The sequence below is a fragment of the Sinohyriopsis cumingii genome, chromosome 11 (assembly GCF_028554795.1).
Source record: "Sinohyriopsis cumingii isolate HCF-2022 chromosome 11, ASM2855479v2, whole genome shotgun sequence".
NCBI lineage: Eukaryota > Metazoa > Mollusca > Bivalvia > Unionida > Unionidae > Sinohyriopsis > Sinohyriopsis cumingii.
The window spans coordinates 18,710,712-18,731,906 of NC_142971.1; the positions used below are offsets into that span (position 1 = coordinate 18,710,712).

The 21,195-nt window shown below is 34.8% G+C and overlaps 1 protein-coding gene across 6 annotated transcripts in view; it reads left to right on the plus strand.

The window, feature by feature from the left end:
• LOC149787694 (vinculin-like) overlaps positions 1 to 19,316 on the plus strand; it is a 134,221-nt gene extending 114,905 nt beyond the window's left edge. For all 6 annotated transcript variants that reach the window (XM_089973881.1, XM_089973882.1, XM_089973884.1 and 3 more), the window contains one exon: positions 9,582 to 19,316. In XM_089973881.1, coding sequence (XP_089830007.1) covers positions 9,582 to 9,748 — 167 coding nt within the window. In that variant the 3' untranslated portion in view covers positions 9,749 to 19,316. The remainder of the gene's footprint in view (positions 1 to 9,581) is intronic.
• The last annotated feature ends 1,879 nt before the right edge of the window (positions 19,317 to 21,195 follow it).

Consider the following 21,195-nt stretch of genomic DNA (forward strand, 5'->3'; position numbering starts at 1 on the left):
AGCAAGAGTCACTCTTTAACTTTCAGCACAATCTCTTCTCTCTGCATGACCCACTGAGAACATACAGAAAGACGGACTTTTGTCACCAGAGAATTTGCAGTGGCAGTGCCAAACAATGGCAGGTTTTTTTCTTTAATTTTCTCATAGCCAGGCAAATTATAGGTGGTCATATGCCACTATTTTTTTTTCAGGTAGGTCAGGATGGAAGATAGATAGGAACATAGTTACTGCTTCTCTTTCCTTCCATTAATCATCATTGATACACTGTCACTCATGCCCCCTGGTGGTGACCCACCTGAGTTGGCAGACTACTCTCTTGTCATCATACCTGGACCAACCATTCATGCAAAATGATCCATGATCCAAACCATGTTTAATAGTCTCCAGATTTGATTTATTCAAACCCTTCTCTCTTTCTACCTTCATGAAGGAACTCCCAAGCAATCTCATGAAGGGGGATGTCTTTGCACAAGAAAATCCTGTTTTTGTGCTTGTAAAGGGCTGGTGTTGATTTGTAGATAGTATGGAAATCACACAAACAGGGCTTCTACCCTAGAACATTTTTGGATATGAAGTCCTGTGGCAGTTGAAACCTACAGTAGATGTAACTTACACATGATCAGTCTTGACCTGACTGACACATTCTTCTATATACTTGTATATGGCCCCAGTCCAAGCTCTGGGGCTTTGACTAACAGTTCAGGATGTCTACCACAGAGACGAAGATGTTAACAACTTGAACAAAACCCTCCATTCCTCATAGTGTGGTTCATGATCAATGTAGAGAAGTGTTGACCTTGTCCTTTCTCAGCATTTTGGTCCATCTAGGTATGGAATCCTTAACACTTGGCGCCTTTTTCCCAGATGCATAAAAATTCTAACTCATGCACCACAGAAGACATTTGTCAGGTTAGTTGGTTTCTTACAGCTGCTTGTCCTTCTCAAAGCAGGAATAGACCTGTTGCAGTGCCAGCTTACTACTGGACATTCCATGGTCAGTGGTATATGGATTCTTCAAGAGAAAGCTTTTCTCAATGCAGTCAGCATCCATGGTGTGTCTTTGAGCAAGGAACTTTACTTCTGTTGCCTCTGCACTAAATAACCAAACTCCCACAATTTTTGTAAGAGTTATTGCCCTTTTTCACTTTCAGCTAGATGCAGTGTTTGACACAATTTTGTGAAATGAACTGTTCTTGCACTTTATAGTGCAATGGTTTGAATAATAATGTTATCTTCAGTTATGTGCTCTTTTTATTTTTTACTATCAATTATTCTACATCATGGGGTAGGGGTGGCATGCTCGAAGGGTGCTGGTATATTAATGTTAGCATATTTATCCTAATTCCTATAGTCAGTTGTTTATTGTTGCAAGTGGAGCAGTTCTATACACCTGCCGAAAGATTGTTGGAGAACTATAAATATGGTGATTTCATTGTGGAATATATACCATTAGGCTTGCATGGTATGATATAGTTGATGTGTGTCATCTTCTGACAGACTTTATATTAAAAGGAAGGAAGTTCTTTCAGTAAAAGGTCATTGAAAGGGAGAAAGTTCTTTCAGGGTTGGAAAAGACTGAATTGTTATCAGTGGCAATTTTAGAAGAAATAAACTTCACTTTATCAGTGGCAATTTTAGAAAAAATAAATGTAGCTTTATATTACAATCAAGGATATACACAGTATATGAATCTTATTTACAGGTATGTCATATTATTACAAAGTCTGTCAGAAAATATGCATGTGTTTTATATGTTTGAAGCTTGCATAATTTAATTTTCCTTTGTTATATGTGTGATACTGGTCTGATAATTAATCTTTCTCTTTTGCATCTTACCTGTGCAATATGGTTCTTGACTAATCTGGTTGTTTGCTTTGTCTGCTTTCCCTACCATAACCATGGAAACAGAATCCAGTAAGTTAAATATGTTCTAGTTCCAGGTATTTTTCTAATTCCTTATTCCTTATTTTAACATTTCTTGCTTCCCCCCACCCCCTCTCTTTTATCTGAGCAAAGCAGGAACAGGAAAGCTTATGCTCATAATCTTCACTTGGCAAAGGTTGTTAATCCACTTTGTTCCACATTGACCCACAGGGTATCAACACCCTATCAGAGTTGTTAATCCACTTTGTTCCACATTGACCCACAGGGTATCAACACCCTATCAGAGTTGTTTTTCTGTTTTGTATCCATAATGGCATCTTACATATATATATATATATATATATATATATATATATATATATATATATATATATATATATATATATATATATATATATATAAACTACAATGCTCCATCATTTTTTCATGTCCAGTTAACTTGCAAACCCACTTATAACATGGGAGCAAGTGTGGGCCACATCTGTTTCTTATAGAAAATACTGAAATAATAGAACATACCAAAATAATAGAAAATACCAAAATAATAGAACATACCAAAATAACAGAAAATACAAAATAATAGAAAATACCAAAATGATATATTCCCATTTTGCTGAACAAGAATGAAAATTGTAGTCGAAATTGTTAAATCAAACTTTGATTAGTTAGACATTTTATCATAAAAGATAGTGGTAAGCACACATAAATTTAGAATTGACATGAAATTTTCTACTTTTAATGAAAAGTTTTACATTTTGTTAAGTTTTCTGTTTAAAAAAATTTCAAATCACTTTAAATAACTATATATATATATATATATATATATATATAGTGGCTGAGTGGTCTAAAATGCTCACCATTATGGATCACTGCCATCTCACCTCTGTCTGCATTAGTTTGAGTCTTGGGTTTGGCTAATGCAAGTATGTGAGAAAGCTTGGCAGTAGCTTCTCATGAGTAAGTGGTTCTTTCCAGGGTTTTCCCATGTTCTTCCTCTACTATTTATACTGGCCATCATGTATAGCCTATCTTGTGCTGAAAAATGGCGTTAAACCCTACAACAACAGCTGAAAAATAGCGTTAAACCATACAACAACAACTATATATAAAATTCATGTTTCAGTTTTATCTTTTGATTCAGTTTTAGTGTAGTCATCATAAATATTTTGTGCCTGTTTTGATCTGTGATTTAAGTGTGTCTTGAGGATCAAATCAAGTAAAAAGGGTGGAGTAAAATCATTTAAAAGGCATGCAAATCCTACCTGTGTAAACAGCATGCAGTCACTGTCACATATAAAGTCAACTCATTTTAGTTGACTAATTGAACACTGTTTTAAATACGATTGTAACATCATTAAAGTATCTGACATTAATTGATCCTAATCATTCCCAAAATGTGATCAAGTTTAGCAAAAGAACCATACAGGCATGCTCAGTTTCATAGACATGTTTCATTGTAAAGAACTGTGATCCATAGTATGTACCGAGCTTATAATTCCCACATTGACACTCATTACATTGTTCAAGGATTTGCACAGTATTTATAACACTGGACAACAAATTTTTACAAAAGTCATGTTACTGAAATAAAATTAGTCAATTCTTATCAATTTTTATGTGCTGAACACGAATATGACAGTCAAATTGCAAAATTGGCTCTAGTTTTTTTGTAATCTGCAAGAAATTAATGTTTACATAACGAAATGCATTCCAATAGTAAAAGGTCAACTGTAATAGCCTACCTATAAAAAATCAAGTCATTGACTACATCTTAGATTTCTTCGCCTGTCTCTTGTACAGCTGTTCGGGAGCATCTCTGAGGAGTGTCCAGCAGTAGTCAGCCAGCATTGTAGTGGACCATTTTCCCTGGTATCTTTGTTCCATTGTTGCGATATCTTGATGAAAACGTTCGCCGTGTTCATCACTAACAATACCACAGTTGCTAGGAAAGAAATCCAAATGGGAATGAAGGAAGTGAATCTTTAGAGACATATTGCAGCCAAGTTTCTTATACTTCATCAACATGTCTTCTACTAGTTCCTTATAGTTTTCTGTCCTAACATTTCCGAGGAAGTTTGTAGAAACTAGGCGAAAAGCATTCCATGCTTGTTTCGCGTCACCTTCCAGCAAGTTGTTGAACCGGTCATCTTTGAAAAGCTCTCGAATCTGAGGACCCACAAAAACTCCCTCTTTAATCTTTGCTTCGCTGAGTCGAGGGAATTTTTCATGCAGGTATCGGAATACTGGCAAAGTCCGGTCAATGGCTTTCACGAAGTTCTTCATCAAACCTAGTTTGATGTGAAGGGGTGGTAGCAAGATTTTCTGAGCCTCAACCAGAGCTGGGTGTTGGATATTCTTCTCTCCAATGGCTACATTCTGCCAGTGAGTCCATTCCTTCCTCATGTAGTGCATTTCCCTTGCTCGGCTATCCCACTCGCATAAGAAACACATGTATTTTGTATATCCTTGCTGCAGTCCCATTAAAAGGGCAACTACCTTCAAATCACCACAGAGGTGCCAGCTGTACTTGTTATACTCAATGGAATTCAGTAGCTGCCTTAAGTTATCGTATGTCTCTTTCATGTGGACAGCATACGCTACTGGAATAGATGGAAGAATATTTCCATTGTGCAAAAGCACAGCCTTGAGACTCAGTTTCGAAGAGTCCACAAATAGTCTCCATTCTTGTGGGTCATGAGTGATTTTTAAAGCATTCATGAGGCCCTCAATATCGGAACAGAATATCAGATTACTTTCCTTTCTGAAGAAAGGCTCCAATTGCTGGTGGCGCTTTCGATATGCAGTAATTGTGACATCTTCTTCTAGAAGATTCCATTGTTGGAGTCTTGATCCTAGCAATTCTGCCTTGTTCTTTGATAAGTCCAAATCACGAATCAGGTCATTTAGTTCTTCCTGTGTTATTCTGTGTGGGGTTGATGATGCACCACAGTGAAAATCTGGATCACTGCATGCTGATGGACCAGGAGAAGAACAGGTCGACTCACCTTTGTCTTCGTCAGATGAATCAAGAGAATATTCTGCTGGAGGTTCTGGAATAGGAAGTCCCTCACCATGTGGAACTGGTCTCAATGCAGACGGAATGTTTGGGTAGACTATTCTCGACTTCTTTCGCTTCGTTATTCCGCCGGAAAGAGGAGGAACCAAGCAGAAGTAACAGTCATTTAGGTGGTTGCTTGGCTCTCTCCACACCATTGGGACTGCAAACGGCATTGATGACCTTTTGCAATTCAACCACTGTGAAAGCTGTGTTGTACATGTAGCACAGCATATATGCGGAGCCCAAGGCTTGTCTTGGTCACCAACCTTGCATCCGAAGTAAAGATGATATGCCTTCTTCACTTGAGAATTGATACTTTTCTTCTGGTTGGCAAATGTCACTTCCCCACAAATATAGCAAAAATTGTCCGCGGTATTAACACACTTTCGAGGCATTACTGTTCTTTATTGTACGTAAATGGATAAAATAATAAGTTTTATGTAACAGTAGCTTGAACTGTCTCGCACAACGTCTAAAATATTTTAAATGCTGAACCTATCTGATTGGGCTTTATATAGTACACTGCTTACGTCAGCTTCAGCAGCCGCCTGGCATTAGTATAATAGGCCTACACATGTATAGTACACTGCTGACGTCAACTTACTTCAGCAGCCGCATGGCATTAGTATTGCATTGCATCAGAAAATGATGCAATCAACTGTGGATGATGTGAGCATGATGGTATTATGCAATGTTACATCATTATTCCGGATGTTGCTGCAGTCCTACTGGAGAAATTTACACAGTGAAACATAGAAAATGAGGTATATGAATATCTTCAAAACGAGAGCCAATACAAATTTTTCACGGTTATATTCGTGTTTGGCACACCAAAATACTACAGATTAGAGCCTTTTCAAGTCAGTAATGATTTCACTGTTGACCAGTGTTAGCAATTGCTTGCTATGAAATCACAGAAAAATTATTTTACTGATAGAACAATAGAAAATCCAAGTTTATAACAATAAAAAATCAAGTTTACTATTGTTTGAGAAAAAATATAGATCTATTCTAAATCAACAGACCATTTAAATGTATCCACATTCACATGCAAAAAGCAACAATGTAATACACACTATACATGTGATACATCTTGAAGCCTCTCAGAATAATATTTTTAACAATCTTCAAAAGATTAGGTATCTGGAAAATAAAGATAATTGATGCAAAGAAGTGAAAAAGTTCATCAGAAAAGGCATTTATTTTAAATTATTCCCAGAGTGATAATAAAAAGGGTATTGAACCATTTCCACCCCACCCCCAGTTCTTGTCACTTACTGTTGATGTCCATCCATTCAGTTTTTAGAGGTACCTTAGTAACTTGGAGTCATGCTTATGATGTGGTCCATTTTTCTGGACAATGTTGTGCATGAGTTATCAAAGGAAAGGTATAGTTAGTTTAGATAAGGACTTTAAGACAGTAATTATCATAATGTATTGAAAAACAGTTTTGGCTAGCTACTTATTCCAGAAGTTAATGTGTAGTGAAGTGGATCAACAGTTTTTGGCTGTTGAAGATGATATTCATACACTGGCATTGACTTATCTAACCCACTGATGCTGGTTTCACAATATGCAGTTCTCTCACCAGCTACAGCATAGGTCTCGCTTTTACAGTGGCAGTATCAACATTAGGTTGCCATGCTGAAATTTGTTTGAAAGATTTCATAAGACATGACAAAATACATCATTGCATGTATTGCAGGTGAGACACCACATTCCGCGGAACCCATATGTAGTATTTCTAACAATCTTCTTGCATGTCATAAATGCAAGATGATACTCTTTCTTGTTCAGTTCTTTACAGGTGTATTTTAAATGATAACACTGAAACTTTGAATGCATATACTTCTGATTCCATATTATATTGTATATCTGTATCAATCATACTATCTTAAATGAGGAAGTATAAAACTGGTAATGATAGATACCATCTTATTACCAAAACAATATAAACAACATAGATGTCTGTCCTTTCATATGTCTGTCTGTCTGTCCATAATTGAGATGCTTCCCACAACATAACTTTAGTTTGTAATGGTGAACTTTTCTCAAACCTACTGTTCCTTGCCCAAAAAGGTACAGACAGAAGCATATTGTGTGTGCGGGTTGGTGGGATGAGGCTTATGTCCAAGGTCAAGCTTATTTGAGCTGAAAATGGTATTTCCTTTCTGTACAAGAAGTCAGATTTCCTTGGCCTAATTTTATCAGACTTTATGGGTAGGCAACAGTGGGGCTAAATGGTGGAAAGTCAGGGTCAATGAAACTGATATTATACAGTTTGGGGTATCTGCACAATAAATAAACTTTCCTTGATCAAGTTATAATCAGACTTTGATGGTAAAGTCTCTGATTGTAATAACTGTCACACAATAATCGCAGACAGTTGAAATTGCCTACAGTGGTCAAATCTCTATGCTGGATGACATGTTTCAATGGTTAACAATGCTCAGGTACAGTTGTAATGATTAAAAAGAACAACACACAGATGTACTATTCCAAAATGAATGTTGACAGTGTTTATTTAATTTACAATAATTCAGATTTTTCTGCCTATAAGATAATCCCGTATTTTAATTCAAAAATCCTAATTAATCAACCTTACATGAATATGGATAGCATTCTGCTCAGTTTGAATATTAACCTCATAAAGTAATGGTAGTACTAGTTATTTTTTTATTAGTAGCAGTAACATCTGCCACCACTCTGTTTGCTACTAACTTCAGCTGCTCTCTTTTCTTACATGTTGCTGCCCTTTTTGAATAAGTGTATTTAAAAACCTACATACATTTAAACATCACTACAAGTTTTTAGGTAAAATAATATCTTGATGCAAAGCATATGGAGCTCATCCTTCATGTTGTTAAGTTTTCAATTTAGTTCAACAAATTTTGACATAATTCAGCTAGTAGAATTTCACTAGATGAATTTTAAATCAGCTTTTACAACTCTTGCATGTACAGATTTAAAAATTTAAAAGGAATATTCAAATAGAGAAACCATGGCTTGGCAAGGGGTCGAATAGAGAGAAACCATGTCTAGGCAAGGGTTTGAATAGAAGAGAGAAACTGTGTCTAGGCAAGGGATTGAATAGAGAGAAACCATGTTTAGGGAAGGGATTGAATAGAGAGAAACTATGTCTAGGCAAGGAGTTGAATAGAGAGAAAATATGTCTAGGCAAGGGGTTGAATAGAGAGAAACCATGTCTAGGCAAGGGCATGAACAGAGAAATACTATCTAGGCAAGGGGTTGAATAGTGTAGCATGTTGCAGTGATTCATAAATTTGTAATGCTCCAAAATGGGTATAGTACTGCAGAGGGTATTCTGCAATGCTCCTCAGTGTATTAGAATGTATCATAATGGTTGTTGGTATAAATGAGTTGTTCTTCTATGATTATTCTCATGGATTGTTAACAGTAAAGCCCAATGGAAACACAATGCCATGGTAATGAAATATTTATTAAGTTGCACTTATTGGACCAGGAACTATTTTCAGCATTTAAGCAGAGGCTCCTTCCAAGAGGTTCTTGGGCACATGGGTCAGAGGTCAAGGTCACTATAGTTAAAATTGTTATTTAGGGTTCCATATGATATTGTATTTCCATTTTCCTCAAGTGTTCCCACTGGTATCAGCTTCATAGTTTCATTACACATTTGGAAGGGCAGGTCCATCTTGAATTTGCAAATAACAACTGAAAGGCCAAGTTTACTAAATTGTGACATTGCATTTTTTAGAATTAACCCCTGTATGTCATCTTTGAATGAAGCCCTTGACTTTTGTCCCTGAGTAAATGGTTCTGTTTCTGGATGAGATAATTGTTTCTTTTTATTTCATTAATTGTTAGATATGCAATGAACATGTATAGATTTTTCATATTTTCCCACAGCCCAGTCAATACCATCTTTACATTCAATATTACAACTGAGCAATAATGATTTTAACACCAAGAACCTTAATAACAATGGATGAACCTCCAACTAAAAAGAGACAATATTAAGGCTGGAGAAAATAATTATTGTAACTAAAAGAAGTAAAAAAGAGCAGACCACTTGCAAAAATTTGGTTTAAATGTGCATAAAACAAATTTAGGTTGTTATAAAGGAAAACTAGTAATTCATAAATGATTTCATATGTTAAAATATGTGATCTTCAATTGTAAATGTGATTTCATGTTTAATGATAGAAGTATTTCTTTATTGCTATATAATTTTGTTTTTAGATATTTAGATTGCATACAATATTTTAGCAAGAACTATTAATAAAGAATAGAATATATGTACAGTGATTGTGGTTATTTTTCTTGAAATTGTTTGGAAACTGGTCTTTTTGTACAAACCTGCTATTAGAGACCACCTGTCTTGAGAAGCCACTTTTTGTTGGCAGAAGAGGCGGTCTCTCATAACATACTGTAATATTAGCATGCTTTTTGTCTCAAGATAAATATTTTTTTTACATTAATCAAGCTTTTATGGTTAGTGGTTTTGCCAAAACCAGTTAATTGAATGAAAGCAATAATAATAATAGTAGTAATAATAATAATAATAATAATAATAACAATTATTATTATTATTATTATTATTATTATTATTATTATTAAATGTAGCTATTTATTTAATTACTAAATTATGCCAACCCAGGTTCAGAAGAAGATCAGGAAGCCACAGAGATGTTGGTTGGCAATGCACAGAATCTGATGCAAGCTGTAAAGGAAACTGTCAGAGCTGCGGAGGCTGCATCCATCAAGATCCGTGTTGATTCTGGATACACAATTCGCTGGCTCAGAAAACGCCCATGGTACACATGAACATATAGAACCTAGGAGCAATACCTCTATCTGCACATTGTCTTTCTGGTTTGACAGTTGGAAAAGGATGACTAATTGGAAAATATCTTACAAGGATTGTTAACCTTATATGAAAGGATGTATTGTTATCATAATTATAATAACTTGCCAGTGCCCTGATGGCTAAATGATTTTTTAAAATAATGTTTTATATTAATGTTCGAAAAGAACTATAAACTTACATTGATATACTATAAAAGAAAATGTAACCTATACTTTCATGTATTACTTTTGTGAGGAATTTTACAATGACTGTAGTATTGACTCCAATAAGTAAATCATATCCATAAATATGCATTTTAAACGAAAATTCTGTTAAAATATGAATATGTAACAATAATAATGAAAGCATAGAAACCTATTTACTTCCCTTTGTTTGCTGAATCAAATGAAATCATAAACATAAGTTGCTTACTTGTGAATTTTTTCTTTCAATACTAATCAAAAATAGATGAGATTAGAAAAGAGACATGATTGTGTTACTTGCAGGTTTAGATTAATGAAATATAGTGGGAGGTGAAATTTCTTGGTTTATGGTATTATATAGATCTTCATAGCAGTGATAGAGAGCAAGAGAACAGTAACTTGTTTTGGCCTGTTGACTTGCTTGTTTACTTACAATCAAACCTGTCCTAATGGTCAATAGCTGTAATCTGGTCCCAGTGGTCTTTCTGATTTCCCCTGGCAAATTTCCTGTATCAAAGTGATGTGTATAATGGTCCCAGCACCACCACCACCACCACTCAGAAGTGAAATGGTCTGTCAGTTAGTTGAGAGGGTTGAAGCAATTCAGAATTCTGTCATACATCAGCATAGAAAGAGGAGTCTTTTTTGTGTGCAATGTAACAGGTATAGTTCGATATCTTCATCTGTTTTATTTGCCTGTGAATCAAAGTAGTCTCTGTTGAAAAAATAAATTTTTGGAGTTACATGAATTACATCAACTTTTATAAGCTTCAGGAGCCATTCATTATTGAAAGAATTTGCCTTTTAGGGTAATGTAAGTTCGTGTGTTACTAAGAATAGCCATGTTGAGCTTCAATTTATTCTCTATTCATCATAAGCCTGACACATCTTTTGACCTCAATGAGTTGAGCAACTGTTTCATCCATTGTTTAAAATTAACAGCTGTTCTTAATTCTAGTTGTACAAGCTGGCAGAACAGAGTGAATTCTGTGTTTCACAGTCGTATGTAGGCCGTCAGCAGTACAATGAGTGTTTTGTATACATACACTGGACTACATATGTATTTGTCCACAGAAGAGTGAGTATGATGTGGGATAGGGATACAAAGAGGCCCAGACATATTCATACTCCTTATTACACTCATTCTCTTCCCTGACTTGGAACAAAACATCGGTGTATTTATTACATGGTTTAATGCTTGATAAATAATGTCTGTATTTATTATCCTTACAGTGTGAATGCAGTCCAAAGCAAATTGAAATTTACAAAAGTTTGGATCCAATAAAGTTAAGGATATTTACATGCTTTTTTCACTGCAAACATTTAAATATATTTTAGTGTGCAATATGGAATTATGGACTGAACGTCCACTTCAGATGGAATGTTAAATGGGTATGCAGTAAAAGGAGATGATGGAGAATTATTATCAATTATCTGTTAATATAAAGCAGGATTTTCTAATGTTGGGAAGGATAATGTGCAGATAAAATGAAAAACCAGGTATATGTAAAGGTTTACTAATATGAAATTTTTAAAATACTATGAACTGCCATTTATCGATATTATTATTTATATACATGAGCAAGTTATTGCATGACTTTGGTCTTTATACATAGTATGGCTTGACTTGATTGAAAAATAAATATTTCTTGACACTAAGTGTCTTGGTATTACCAAGTAATTAAAAATGACTGTTTGATTGTTATCAGATTTGAACTGATATCTTGCCTTGTTTCTGTCTTATTTTCCGGAATAATGTTTTCCTTATAAATTTGAATCTTTTACTTTTCTACAGGCTCTTATGTAAACTGATGAAATTGTTACTGAAATTTGAGCCCTGAATGTCAGTTAATTGTTAGAGAAAGATACTTAGTTTGTTTCATGCTTTTTAACAGGTGGGCACTAATACTTAGCAGATATCTTTTATTTTATACTTGTCTTATATATTTGCTTGTAAGTCGAGTCAAACTGCAAACAACCAAGGTCCTAATTTTCCATAGCATAATGTGCTGGCAGATCAAGGTCTGTGTTATTTGTTCTACTGATTACTGACAACAAACTGCACAGACTAGATCTACCAGCATGTTATGCCATGGCAGGTCTGTGTCTGTGCAGTTGGCAGTTGGACCCAGAAGCAAGTATATTCTTAACAAGAATTTCTTTTCTACATCTTTTCTTTGAAACTCTGTTTTCGTATAAATTCTCAGCAAGTAACTTTTAAGTAAACCAGTCCCATATTTTGAAGAATTTTTACCATAATTTATTTTACAACACAAGCCTAGCCATATCTTTAAGTGTTGATTTGCTTTTTCTGCTTAATATTGTACTATCATACAGTGATATTAGAAGTATTACTAAGTTGAAGATTTGTATATTGTCATATTTAATTATTAAATTCATATTGGAAAACCAATTGGCTTTTTACTTTTAAGGAACTCAGTCACATCTATGATACCATATACACTGTCATGAATCAAGTCAAACTGCAAACAATACAAACCTTGATCTACCATTTCATAATGTTCTGGAAGATCAGGGTCTGTGTTGTTTGTCTGCTGCTTACTCCTAACAAGCTGCTGAAATGCCGGTCTGCAAGTGCATTATACAGTTGCAGGTCTGGTTTTGTGCAGTTTGTAGTTGGTCTCTACTTATAAACGAGTGTAAATGGTATGTTTAAATGACTTCATATTATTTATTAAAAATTATGCGTGTTGTATGGTGTCAGATGGACCTGTTCCCCATTTATAGAAAATATTTTGACCTACTATATATAACAGTTATTTTTGCATGGTATTGATATGACAGCTTTGCTTTAGATTATTTTGAATACCTCAGATAGTTAGGTTCACGAGAATTACAGTACATTTCCAACCATGTTTTTTGCTTTGTAAATTGTCATCATAGTACAGGCATCATTTTCTTTGTCTTTAAACATCTGTATTTATGTTTTCAGATTTATTTTTCATTTGTTAGGTGATGTTATCATTTACTTGCTATTAAATACTGCTGGTCATTAATATTCATACTCATTCATTAACTGAAGTTTATAGCTTTACCTTACTTATGGTGCTGTAAATGTTTCTCATGTTGAAAAATGTAAGAAATGCCCTTGGTCCTTGGAGCAATATTAGTGGTTGATGAGAAACACAGAAAATGCATACAGCTTTCTTTCTTTACAATGAAATTCCAGATATGGCATGGTGCTGCTATTTATCTCACCGCAAAAATTAGACAAATTAGAAGACTTTTTAAATAAAATTTTCAGTATCTGTAGCTAAAAATGAGTTTCCACACAGGTCTGGAAATCTGGAAAAGGTCTAAAACTTGAGAATTGTTTTTCCAGGTCTTGAAAATTTCTGGAAAAATTGAAAAATGACTAAAAAGTCTGGAAAAATTCTTAAATTTTTGGTCATTATGGAAACTGGTTATGTGATTGCTCTTTTGCATTTAGGAGACATTCTAGTACATAGATAAAATCTTGTAGGTTAAATTATATTTTTTCATCTCTGCATATTTTATTTGCAATTTTAAGTATTTTAGCCTCATTAGGTCAATTAACATGTCACATTGTTTGGTTTGGAAATTTTTATTTTTTGGTCTCAATGTTTTTAATATAAATTGGTGGCAGGAACCCTGTAAAAATTTATGTTTAAATTATTCTACTTGAATTGTTCTGTCAAATATATGATGGTATGGGTTGAAAGAAAATAATGCAAGGCTTAGTATTTATTTTCATTACCTATTTAAAACAATGGACAAAATTAAATGTGTCAATGCCATGATGTGATAAAAATATATTTAATTTATATAAACTAAACTTATAACTTTACTTTTGACAATTTGTTTCAAATGCAACCACCCACCCCCACTCCCTCTAACATACTGATACACCCATGTGAAGTGAAAGAATTTTCAGTCATTCTCACTCTGCTTTTGTTTGGGATATAATGCATTTGGTAGTTAAGGACCACAACTACCATCTTTTATCAAGGGAGAGCTAAATAATAATGGTCCTGCACTGTAACGCTGTTAAGGGGAGCCATAAAAATGTGTTGTATTAAGTGAGGTTGCCTTATGCAGAGGTAGTTTAAAAAGTCTTTGGTGTAGATCGAATGTCCACTGCTGCTGCTGTTTGTTGCTAAATATATGTTTGCCAAGGCATATCCAAATTTTTTAAGCAGGTGTGCAGAGGTTTCATTAATTTTGCAGGATGACATACATTCAGCTACCCTATGTGTGTGTGTGAGTGTGTGTTTACACACATAACTCTCACACATGCACACACTAATTGGACTTACATAAGTTATAATGCATTAAGTGTCATGAAATAGTTATCAAAGAAAAGAATTCTTTCCTTTCTTAATTGATTTTCTTAAAATGATAATAATACATGTATCTTGAAGTTTACTCTCATTCACACATGAATGCCTACCAGTTCCCAAAACTGTGTGCTAATGTCTTCCATGAGTTTTGTTTGTCATTATTAACATTTGGAAGTGTATTTGCAGGTTTTTTTTCCGAAGGATAAATTTTTTGTAAAGATGATTTATTTATTTCAGTATTTCATTTGAGTGATTTTTAATTGATATCACACATCAAATAATAGCTTTTGTTCTATGTTTTTGTGTTTTTGTGAAAAATAACATTTTCATATGTACTTGTATTCATGTATTGGGGAAGTAGCACTGTAGTTTCCACAAAGATAACCGTATATTTTGTCTTTCAGTTTGTGATTCAGACAATCACATAATCCACAAAAGTTGGTATTCCACACAAAATAGTGATTCACAGTAGTTGAATAAATGCTGAAAGGGTTATATTTTGAAACCTGTCTTTGTAATAAATGGTTACACTGGTCTCCTGGTAATAACTGATAACAATGATAATAATTTGACAATAACTGAATCGTTTTGCTTGCAATTTCTGGACACAGGAATATATATCATCTGTCTAAATGAAAATAGCGGCAGCTTGGACATTCAACATTGTCATCACAATGATCATCTTGAAAATCTTGTTATTAATACTCCTCTTCAATGGATGTTTATATCAACATATGCTTTTTCTTATTATGTTTGTAGTGTCCTAAAACAAATAGTTCCAATCTGATGACAAAATATTCTTGTTATGATTCTTCCTTCCAAATTACATGTCATATGAAAAATTCCACAGACGCTCAAGTCAGATGATTAAAGCAACTGAATATTTTAAAGAGTGAAAGCTGCATCTGATTGTTTGATGGAAGAGCCAACCTGTAATATCTTCTTATTGATTCTCTTCCTTAATGTCCACCATTAATACTGGCCGCCATGTATAGCCTATCTGGTGCTGAAAAATGGCGTTAAACCCTACAACAACAACAACAACTCGTCCTTAATGTCATATAAATATGAAGTTTTCTCGGAAAGATTTATTGTTTCTGCTTAGTACTGAAGGAAAACTGTCTATCAGACGTCCAACATGATGACCATGGCAGTCATCTTTGAATATTGTCACTTTTGCTTCAGAACATATCAACATGAGGTTTTGTCTGGAAGACTTCTTAAGATGTTTTTTTGGTTCCAAATAAAACAAATGGCGCTAAATTAACATCCCATATGGCTGCCACAACGACCATCTTTAAAATCTTGTTATCGCTACTCCTTGTAGATGACTAGATTGACACTGGGTTTTTACCTGAAGACTTATTATGATGGCTACCGTTGATGCTATTTTACAAATCTTATTATCACTCTCATCCTGCAGGGAAAGTCAGTGTGGAGTTTTCATAAGAAGACTCCTTATGATGTCTAGTTGGTCCTAAATAAAAATGGGCTGATCTGACATCAGATATGGTTACCTGGCAGCCATCATGAAAATATTTTTATTGCTACTGATACATTCTGAATGAAAAGTTTTATAAGCATGGAGTTTTCACCAGAAGACTTCTTAAGGTGTCTAGTTGGGCCTAAATGAAAACGATGCCAATCCGATATCCAGTAACCATTGTGACCATCTTGAAAATCTTGTTATTCCTACTCCTTCAGAATGGATGGTCATATTCACTTGGGGTTTTCATCAAAAGACTTCTATCTAGTTGGTCCGAAATGAAAATAGTACCGATCTTACGTCCAGTATGGCCAACACAGCCGTAAATTTGAAAATCTTTCAGTTTCACAAAATGTCAGAGATGTTTGCAATACTTAGCAGTGAAAAAAATGGTCTTGTTTTCAATTCCAGGAAGTTCATTTTGTCCAGATGAGTAGTCTATTTATGGGACTTCTGTTCAGTCATGGTAGTATAGTGAAACTATTTCATATTATTGCAAAGAAGTTTTGTCTGAAATGGTTTAGAAGTGAAACATCTTTTTCTTATTCCATCAAGTATCATTATTACATCTCCACTGAAGCAGTCTTGGAATCAGCTTAGCTCAGGAACCTTTGAACATAAGATGCAGTTTTGGTGTATACTTTGTCTAAAAACCTAGATGTGCCAGATGTACCTTTAGTTTTGGTGCTTGCCAGTATAATTTCTTCACATAACTCAAGATTCATTTGAAAGATTCTCATGCAGTTTGGTGGTAACATTCTCTCATAGTGTGACATATGCTTTTAGTTTCATTTAGTAAAGGTTTCTGCTAGATAAACACTTGGATCTGTGGGATTTCAACCAGGTTTGGCACATGACCAGATTGATGAGACCTTAAGTGAATTTAATTTCCAGCATTCCATGACCTTATTTGCAGGAGTTATGGCCTATGATTACCCATCCACCTGACTTCAGTTTCCACAACATAATTTGACTTAGTTTTGTTGCATGTCAACCAAATTTGGCATGCAACTTTATACTGAAGATACCTTGAATTTAATTTTAAGTGGTAAGCATTATTGCATTGAGGAGTTATGGCCCCTGAAGGCTTGTCCTTCAGACATTTTAGCTTTCCATGGCATAACTTTAACAAGGAGTATTGGATTTTAGCCAGAGTTATTATTATGCACCTTAATAGTGATTAAGCCATGAATGAGTTGGATTTCCAGCATTCCACATCAACATTTAGAAGAGTTACTGCCCCTGAATGTCCATCTCCAAATTTTGGTTTTGAAAAAGAAATTTTTCTGTTTAAGGCCCTGCCAAGCAAACTGTAGAGAGCAGGGTCCATTGCAATCCACCTGTCACTACTAGCTCTCATTATAATTAATACATTTCTTAAACTTGGATTGGTTCATAAAAATCTTATAATTTTAAGTGGTGATGTCATTTAAATACGGTATCTTTGGCAAAGGGTAACATTGTTTATTAGTATCTATAGATTGGTGTCATTTCCAGGTATTTCTTGTACTGAAAAGATGCATGTTTGGTACAGTAAATATTAATTTCCCAGTAGGTTTAGTGCATATTGACGCTCTTGGAAACTATTGGCAACTGAGGTAGTGCCAAAGTTGACAGTATATTTTCATGCTGTCAGAAATCATGTGTCCCTAGGCAAGGTACTTTATTTCCATTGCTTAGACACTAAACTGTCACTTATGTTGTTGTGTTATAACTATTTTGAAAATATCTGATGTCTTTCTTTGGATAAATAACTGCGAGGATTAAGTACATTGGCAACTTTCATCAAGTACATCATATTTAGTGATCTAGGATAGACATTACCTATTTATCCATTTTCAGGATTTACATTTGTATGACCATTTGCTTTTTCATAGTGTAAAAGCTGTCTGCAGGTTATTATTAGTGTCTGTATCGGTAATAATAGCATTACATATCCAGTAATACCAGACGTCCATTAACAGGGGATATGTGCCTCATCTCTATACAGTCACCTGCAGCACCCTACTCAGCAAGCAATAAACTGAGCAACTAGGTAAGGTTTACCTAGCTTGGTAGTTGTAATTAAAAATAGATATACAGTCTTGCCATGGTACCACTTGCTCTCTAGGGTTATCAAAGGGAATCTTGGGAAACTGAATCAATGCTTTCATTAATCCTGTTTAACAAAAAAAAAATCACAGCATGCACCATGCATAGGAAATTATTCACAACTCTGTATTATAGAAAATAGCATATGTATAATTGGGAATTAATTCAGACTTTTGCTTATGGCTGCTTAAGAAAAAATTCTTTGCTTTAATTTACCCCACTAAAAAGGATGCTGTTTTAATAAACTTTCTTTCTTTCTTTTGTTTTTAACAAATCCAGGATAAAAGATTTTGATCATAGATCATGTTAAGAAAGTTGAGTGATAAAGACTTTAGTTGTCATGCTTTGACACTCATTTACAATATATATTCACTAATGACTTGAACCGCTTAATGCCCAGGGAGAGCTGGGTCTGTGCAGTTTATTAAGGGAAATCAGTAGAATAAGCAAGATAGACCCTAATCTGCCATCACATAATGCCCAGGCAGATCTGGGTCTGTGCAGTTTATTAAAGATAATCAGTAGAACAAGCAACATAGATCCTGATCTGCCAGCACATTATACAGTGGCAGATCAGAGGCTATATTGTTTTTGCAGTTGTCTAATTTGGTTATACAGTGTATGGGGTTTAATGCCATTTATCAGCACATGATAGGTTATACATGGCAGCCCATATATTTTGGCGGAGGAAGAACCATCAACCCAAGGGTAGCTACTGGCAAAAATTTTCAGATATCCATGTTGATCAGGTCAAGACTTGAATATAAGCAGACAAAAATGTGGGAGTGATTGGTACAGGTTAGTACCATAGACAACTTGGCAGCCTTGGGCCCCATTTGAACTTGACTTATCAATTAGTATATACAGTACAAGTTTCTTATTTTTTTGTAAAAATCTGATTTAGATTATATATAGTGATGTAGACACTGGCAGGCCCAAGTTGTGAATTCTATTATCCTTTTGCAGGTTAAATTTGAGTAATATTTTATACTGAGTACAGTTTTCAATATTTTTATATAATTTTCATTTGTTATGTTTCTTGTTTACATTCAGTGCTTTAAATCTGTAAGTTAAGCCCAGCTGTAAACAACAAGTCAGCATCTGTGTTGTTCTAACGATTACTCCTAATAGAATGCATAGACCCTGATCTGATGGCATGTTATGCAACATAAGTCAGGATCTATGGTCTGATAATTACTCCTAACAGAATGCATAGACCCTGATCTGATGGCATGTTATTCAACATGTCAGGATCTATTTTGTTTTGATGATTACTCCTAACAGAATGAAAATATATCAAAGTGCAATTTTCTGACTCGTATAATATAGTTATATATGAGCCTTCATGGATGTCTGGTTTTATATATATTTTGAGCTTAATGGTTGTAGTGAGCATCTTATCTTTTGTAGGCATCATATTATTTTCAATAAAAAGTATACAGACCTTTGGTTGTTTCTGGTTCCTTGTGAAAATCTAGCCATAATTAAACCCCGCTTCTCCTTCTACCCACACTTGTACCCTGATCATAGATGCAGCGTGTTTCTGCAAATTGACATGTAATTTAAAGAATCAAAAATGCAGCAGACACTTTCTTAAATACCATACTCGTCTGATGATAAACAGTTCAGTGCCCACCCAACCAGGGCCATAGAGAGTGATCACGGGCCCTGGGGTAAGAAACACCCGAGCCTCTCCTAGTTCTTATTTTTAAAAAAAATTCTTTTATAAAATTAAAGAGTGTTGTTCAGCCTGGCCCCTGGGGATATATCCCTGGTTGCCCCTCCCTCTTGTTGGCCATGCACCCAAACTGCCTTGATGTGTCTTTGGTAAAAGCACTAAGCTTCCATATCCTTGGCATAACATAATCAATAGTTTAAAAGTGACCACTCCAGTGGCCTAGTGGTTAGAGCATCTGCCTCGGATGTGGGAGGTTGCAGGTTTGAACCCCGGCCAAGTCATACCAAAGACTTTAAAAAATGGTACTAACAGCTGCCTCGGTGCTCAGCATTAAGAGGTCAGTGTTAGGACTGGTGGGCCTGGTTTCAGGATAATATGGCTGGGTGGGACATCATGCTACATGTCTGCAGCATGATGCCCCAGTGCTAGACATCACTATAAACTGTCACACTGCAGATATCGTAGTGATATGACTGAAAAATTGTTAAAGCTACATTAAAAATCTAAATCACAAACACACACATTTTAAAAGTGCCATTGAAACCAACAAAGCACTGATAATCATCCCAATGGTAAGTCCATCCCAATTTGTTTTAGTTTTGGCAAATATTTGCTAAAGATATCTTTATTAGATAAGAAGTCCATACCCCCTACCTGAGACAGATTTATTAGGCTTTTTCCCTGTCTTATCATGGAGAAATACTTTAAGCAAATAGAACGTAATACTGAATCAGTCAGATTTTCGCTTGATGTCATCATTCAGCGTCAGGCTTAATGTGTATGTGTAGGTTTGTTTTATCATAGACAACAGATTGAAGTTGTTGTCTTAGTTTTATCACAGACAAGAGGTTTGAGTTTGGTGTTTAAAGCTTGTTTTATCATAGGCAGCAGGTTGAAGTTTGTGTTTTGGTTTGTTTTATTACAGACAACAAGTTCAAGTTTGTGTTCAGCTTTGTTTTAGCTCAGGCAAGAGTTGAAGTTTGGTATTTATGGTAAGTTTTATCACAGACAAGAAGTTGAAGATTGTAGGTTTTAGTATTAACAACAAGATGAAGTTTGTTTAAGGTTTTGGTTATATACTGGTGCAGGAACTGTGCATTTTGAGTTTATCTTCTGAATACTGATGAGCATTTTCCATCTCTCATTCATACTTTGGTTAAGTTTTCATTACTTTACAGTCATATTTTATATAGGGTCTAGTGGGAGAGAACTAAACTGTTATAACAAAAGGTATCTCATCATGACCGACATTTCATTTTTCAGTGATCTATCTTACCTGAGATGTTTGATAGTGTCTTATACAACTCTGTGTGTACAGTCATGTGGGTTTACAGATTCATTTTGTTGAGAACTACATTATCACATCTAAAGTTGGTCACTGTCACCTACATGTCCTCAAGTAATGATTGATTAAGCTGCACTTTAGGCCAGCTTTCAAGCAATGTCAATTGTAGAATATGTGTTAATATCATCATATGTAATCACAAGTACACAAAAAGGCAACTGATACCTAAATTTCATGTTTCATTGTTTGTTTGCAATCAGTATATTTGTGCGTTATTGACTGTACTGGTACATGTATATATCTGTATTTTGAACATGTCAAGTGCTAACATGTAAATTCCCAAGTAGTGGATTGTTTCTG